At 49.8% G+C, this 6,015-nt stretch overlaps 1 protein-coding gene across 5 annotated transcripts in view; it reads right to left on the reverse strand.

Moving 5' to 3' along the window:
• Positions 1 to 1,475: 1,475 nt before the first annotated feature.
• AUTS2 (activator of transcription and developmental regulator AUTS2) overlaps positions 1,476 to 6,015 on the reverse strand; it is a 1,216,826-nt gene continuing 1,212,286 nt past the window's right edge. For 4 of the 5 annotated variants that reach the window (XM_032254883.1, XM_032254886.1, XM_032254884.1 and 1 more), the window contains one exon: positions 1,477 to 4,612. In XM_032254883.1, the coding sequence (XP_032110774.1) occupies positions 3,364 to 4,612 (1,249 nt within the window). In that variant the 3' untranslated portion in view covers positions 1,477 to 3,363. Of the gene's footprint in view, positions 4,613 to 6,015 lie in introns of all 5 variants that reach the window. The other variant, XM_032254887.1, reaches the window with a different exon arrangement.

Below are 6,015 nucleotides of genomic sequence, written 5' to 3' on the forward strand. Positions count from 1 at the left end.
TTGTCTTATTTCCCCTCATCTACCTTGATTGAGGCAGAAAAATGGATAAACAGCAAATGCCGTGGCAAATATCCATCTACAGTGGTAATTACTGCATCATTACATTCGCTATTTTACCTGTCATGTACCATTAGAGGGTAACAAGATCATTGTCAGTCAAAGATGGGGAGATAATTAGAGCATCTATAGGTTAGCAGGAAATCAAATTGGTGCTGGTACCCATCAGTGCCGAGGAGCCGAGTGTAATTAGGGGGGGAGATATGCAAAGGTTGAGATGAATGAGCCCTGGGGATTAAATACCGTGGCTGATTTGAGAGTCTGACTGTCCTACGTTCTGACAGTGCAGATGGCGACGTCAAAATGGGTGTACGATTGGGGCAGTGGGAAATAGCAAAGCAAGGCCCTGAGAACTGCCTGATCTGGAAAAACGCAGTGTTGACCGTCTTTTCCAATCCAGTAGGTTTTTCTTCCGTATTTTCTCGTTTGGAGTCAGGTATTAACACAGGAAAACAGGGCTGAGTGAAAAGGGCTTTCGTTCGTCACCGCTCTGCCCAGATCTGCTTAAGCCTACAAACCCTACCGGGGTCTGCACTGCCCGGGACTGACTTCTTAGACGCCGTTTCTTGGTGCCCTGGACTGACTTCTGCAGTGCCCACGCCCCTGTGAAGCCACAGGAGTCCACGGCACTTGCCCACTCCAATCTGGTGCCCTCGTTTCTAAGCATTTCTATTATTTCTGATTCCCATTCAGTAGCTACCCAGATCTTGCTAATTTGAACCACGTCTGTTTTGTTCCCTAGTAACATAGGAACACCCATCCAACCTCATCCAAATAGCAATTTCATCAGGGTTGATACAAGAAAATTTAACAATTTTTTTTTAACATCATGGGAAAAAACAGATTTTAGAGGACAGGGAGACTGTAAACCGATGGGGGCCACACCATGTAATTAAAAGAGAGGAAAAGCCAAGACAGGAAAAACACGTTATCTGGAAGGCCTGAAGTAACATAGCCGACCGGGTCCAGACTGAAATACCACAGAACGAGCAAGCAAAAACTGCTGTCACAGGCCCTCGGTCAGAGTTCTCATCACTGCTGGAAAAGCAAACACTTTTGCTGAGTTTCAAAGTAGCCCAGAGGGACACATGGGGCTGGCTAACTTGCCCACACTGTACAAATGCCTACAAAATCCAGAAGTACCTGCCTTTTACAGGATTTGGAACATACAAAAAACAAACAGAACCCCCCTTCCTCCCCAGAAAGCAACCAACCGCAATCGACTGTGTGGGTGCAAATGTTAACAGTAATGACTTGGTGTGGTACTGACCGAGTTAGGTAGCGTGGCCAGCCACGGCAGGTGAGCTTTCTGTTCTCACACGGGCTGGTGTGAGGCGTTTCAAGAGCCTGATCTTGCACGGGTATGCCTTCTTCTCTGGGGTCATGACGGTCACCTCACACAAACAAGCAGCTGGAAGCTTAGTTCACATTTTTTAATAACATGGCACAGTTTACATTACACAAGAAGGCTCCGCCGATGAGAACATGCTGAAGATTCAGTTGCTTCACTTTTCTTTTCACATAGGATCTAGAAAGGACTTTATTACATACAGGATAAACAGCAAAAAGGTCCGTATAGAACAATCTCTTTACAATACTGAAAGCTACCACTACAGTTCCAGTGTACATATTCCTTGGAATTTTTTTTAGTTGTTGTTTTTAAAAAAAAAAAAAAAAAAAAAAAAAACACTGCACAACATCTGGAGTTCACAAAATCTGAAGCTCACAACTAAACCTTCAGTTTACTACTAAAATAGATCTCTCTGCTTATTAGAAACAATGGTCTGTAGTTAACTTTTTTTTTTTTTTTTTTTTTTTTTTAAAAAAAAACAAAATAAAAACGTCAGATAGCACTTTAATATACTAGAAGACCAAATGGAACTAATTTTATTTCATACATATATTTACAGTCCAGTAGACAAGATATATTGTATTTCTCTGCTAGTAAAGTCATATTCTCTCCAAATATGTAGACAAGAGGCTTAATGTATTATAAAAGTATTATGAAGAGACATTAAGATTGATGCAAACTCAAAAAACACACTCGCACACGAGACTTTTTTTCCGCCATCTTTCACGCTCTGTAACTCGCGATGGCTCAGCAAGGTTGGCCTGTAACAGCTGCCCCCAGACTGGATCACCAACTGGAACACAGCGCGTCACATTGGGAAATGTGCACCTTCCACTGGTTGGTTATTGAAAACAGTGAAAACATATCCATCATCTGAGAAAACTTGGAAGCTTTCTTTCAGGATCTGTTTGGGTGTAAGTAAATCTCATTACAAAACGAGGAAGTGTGTACAGGTATGAAAGAGGACACACTAAAAAAGGCATGGTTCTCACATGAGGTGTGTGTGAAGTCACTGGCGACCTGTGTGTGTCTGTCCGACACCACCACCCGTCCCCTGATTTTGGCGTCTGGCAAATCCCATCCTCCCTGGCACCGGTTGCTCACGTCCTCAGTTACCTCTCCGGGGCTGCACTTTCCCCCAAAGCCCACAAGCAGCAACTTCAGATGCAAAGTTCCAGCCTGGGGTCCAATTTGCAAAATAGGATGTTTCTCCTTTTGAAAAAAAAAACAAGCAAGGAAAACAGAGTCATATCATGTAAGCGCTTGTTCAGGGAAAATATGACCTTAAGTATGTTGTAAATGGGTCTGAAAAGGCTCCTTTGAGTTAGGCGGGCTTTTGTGACAAGCCCGAACATTCATTGCATAGTTGAAGGGTTTAGCTGTCTATAACAATATATGGGAACACGGCCTCAGCCGACTGTGTTCACTGATATTAAGTTTGCAAATAGCACATTTTAAGAAGTATTAATGTATTATGTTACTTAATCTTTACCTATTTACATTTGTACAAAGTAAAGCTTTCATCTTACCCATTTGCATATATGAACCATTAGCTCATGAAGCAATCTCTTTTTACATTAACTATGTACACGGCCTTCCCACCTCATCTGAGTTTTGCATGATGGATGGTGTGGACGCCATCCCCCCCCCGCCCCCCCCTACAATGATGATCCAATGGGTGTGTGTTGTCATCTTCACGGTTTTGGTTCAAATCAAAAAGTTTTATACGAGAAACAAAAAGTAGGAGACATGAGAACATATGACTGGGCTAAAAGCTGAAAAATCTCAACATATAATATACAAAACATTTCAAAATCTGCACCGAGTCTATACATTTTTACAAGGGGAAGAGGTGGCGCTTCCCCCAAGTCTGTGAGCAATGCAGGAGTTCTCTCTCTAAAGTCTGGCCTGGTGTCTGCCTAGGGTTTCTTCTTGTTTGTGCTCCTGTTCTCGGCTTATCGGGCCTCGATATCCTTCAGCGTGTGGGAAGGGGGCCTCTCCCTGATCTCTGCAGACAGAGGAGTAGTCCTCCTGGGAGAGACTGGGCGGCCCCCCAGCGTGGAGATGAGTGGGGGCGGCGCGCTCAGCGCTGCTGTCGGAGGTGTCTTGTTGAGGAGTCCGTTCTGGTGGCCCGCGGTGGGGCTGATGCGGGGATAGTGCATGCTGGGGAGTCCTGGGGTGATGAGGCTGGGGTGGGGCAGGTGTCCGTCCAGGGAGGCGGGGTGCACGGAGTGGAGCCGCGTGTGCTCGTAGTCCTCTCTGAGCATGTGCAAGCGCTCCCGCTCGTCCAGGTGGCCTCCCCGCTCGTGCTCCCGCCGGGGGTCCACCGACAGCGGGTGGTGGTGGTGGTGGTGATGGTGGCTGTAGTCGTGAGGCTCCCGGTCCCTGAAGGAGCGGTCGGCTTCGTACAGCCGGGGAGTTGAGAGCCGGTGCAGCGGGTCGCTCCTCAGCAGAAAGTCCCTGCCCAGCGGGTCTCTCCGGTGAATGTCAAGTTCTCGGTAAGGATCCCTCAAGGGGTCCCGGATGGGGTCCCAGTGGAAAGAAGGGTACGGGAAGCGCTCTCCGCCCGGGAGAGGGCTGATGCCCATGAAGGGGGTCATCATGCGAGTCCTGTCCAGGCTGCTGATGCTGTTCATGGGGTGAATGCCCGTCACCCCCACCGTCATGGGCATCGAGGCCAGGGGCCCCGGGTGCACGCTGGACGAGGAGTTGGGAGGTGGCGGCTCTGAGGCCCGGTGGGTCTGTGGGGCCTCCGGAGGCAGGTCGTGGTCTTCCTTCCGCTCCTCCTTCACCTTGACCTCGGAGCTCTTCTTGGGGTTCTCGTAGGCCGCCTCACTCTTGCGCGGCTCGGCCTCCCGGCTCGAGGTGCTGTTGGGCCTGGCGCTCTCCACCACGGGGGTCCGCACATAGGGGGATGGCACCCGGGCCAGCTGCTTGGCCTCTTCGCCTGCGGCGCGCCCCTCGTGGCCGTGCCCGTCCTTCTCGGGCAGGTGGCCCTCCTTCGCCTTGTGCTCGTCAGCGGCCAGGTCCTTGCGGGCTTCCGAGTGGTCTCTCTCCCTCTCTTTGGGTTTGTCCTTCTCCCGAGCCTCAGTGTTCAAATGGGCCCGGATCTGTTCAGTGGAGCTGCGGTTATGTCCCAGGGCGTTCACCGGGAGGACAGGGGCTGGTGAAGGGTGGCTGGAGTGTCTCTTCTCGACGCTTTCCCTGGGGAAGACAGGGGGGACAAGGACGCAGATGAAACGGGCAAGTCAGGCGGGCAGGGGCTGCGGGTGAAATGGTGGTGTGAAGAGGACAGTCTTGGGACTGCTTCCCATGGTCGCCGGGGCAGAGCCAGCCCCTCATCCTACTTACCTAGATTTTAGAGGAAGCTTAATGGGGGAGACGGACCAGGGAGGAGGGTGAGGGGAGTCTGCGGGAGCAAGAATCTCTGCATGTAAGAGCCTCAACCAAGAGCACAGAGGAAGAAGGAGGCAGTGATGTGGCAATCTAGCCCCGCTGTGTGGACTCTCAGGACCATCTAGTGTCAAGAACAACGCTCTAAGAGCCCAATGCCAAGTATCACTTTTCTCCCGACTCTGCAACACAGAGCCCGTGGAAGGAAGAGTTTAACATCAGTGTCACAGGAGTCTCTTGCCCCTCACAGGGACAAGTGACCCATTTCAGAGCAAAGAACTAGATACGGAGCCATCTCCCAGACACAGCACGTGAGGGAGGCTCAGAAGGAAGCCACAGCTTCAGGACTGTGGGGTTGCAAAGAGCACTTGTGGACCAGATAGGATCAGAAAGCCGCAGTGTCATGAGACAGAGGGAAGGCAGTAGGAAACGCAGGTCCCTAAACACAAAACCTCACGGGGACCCCAAAAACAAGTTTCGAGAGCAGCTGTGAGTGAGTGAAAACGCGAGACGAGCATTTTAGAGATCTGTCTTGGATGGGGGCTCAAGGGTACTGGGCAGAAAATGCCAGAACACATGGAATGACAATAAGGTAAAACTTGAGATAAAACTAAGACCAGGCAAGTCTTAGGGATGGCGCCAGGACAGACATGGCAAAGCTGAGGAGAGCGGCAGGCTGCCACGCTGGCTTGGTGCTGACATGCAAGGACAGAGGACCACAGTGAGATGCAGGAGGCTCTCCTGTAAGGGCTGTTTCCTGCCCACACGCAGAGAAGAAGAGTAACTTTTAAGCCAAGTATGGAAGAAGAGTATGTTTCGTTTATTAAGCCTCCTGACTTGAACCCAGGAGGCCAGTTTGATGCTATCCAGAAAACCACGCAGAGGTCTGGTGGTCACGTCCTGCTGTGCACCCAGTGACGGGCTGTGTACGGAGAGCTCACGCCTAGGGTCTGCCAGGTTAGCTGCCCAGCGTGCCCCATTCAGCAGTTTACAGCTCAGAGCTGAATGTCATAAACGTTCCTTCCAGTGGTTAAGAGATTGTTATCATACTGCCTTGAAGGAAAATGTCTTTTTCTTTTATCAGCCAGCAAGCTGGCCTGTGATGAGTAGCTACTAATCCGCCCCATTTAGAGCCTGCAAAGTTGAATTCTTTTAAATTACTAGGATACACACACACACACACACACACACACACACACACACACACACACACA

The sequence above is a fragment of the Sapajus apella genome, unplaced genomic scaffold (genome assembly GCF_009761245.1).
Source record: "Sapajus apella isolate SASKATOON/1434 unplaced genomic scaffold, GSC_monkey_1.0 scaffold88, whole genome shotgun sequence".
NCBI classification, from domain to species: domain Eukaryota; kingdom Metazoa; phylum Chordata; class Mammalia; order Primates; family Cebidae; genus Sapajus; species Sapajus apella.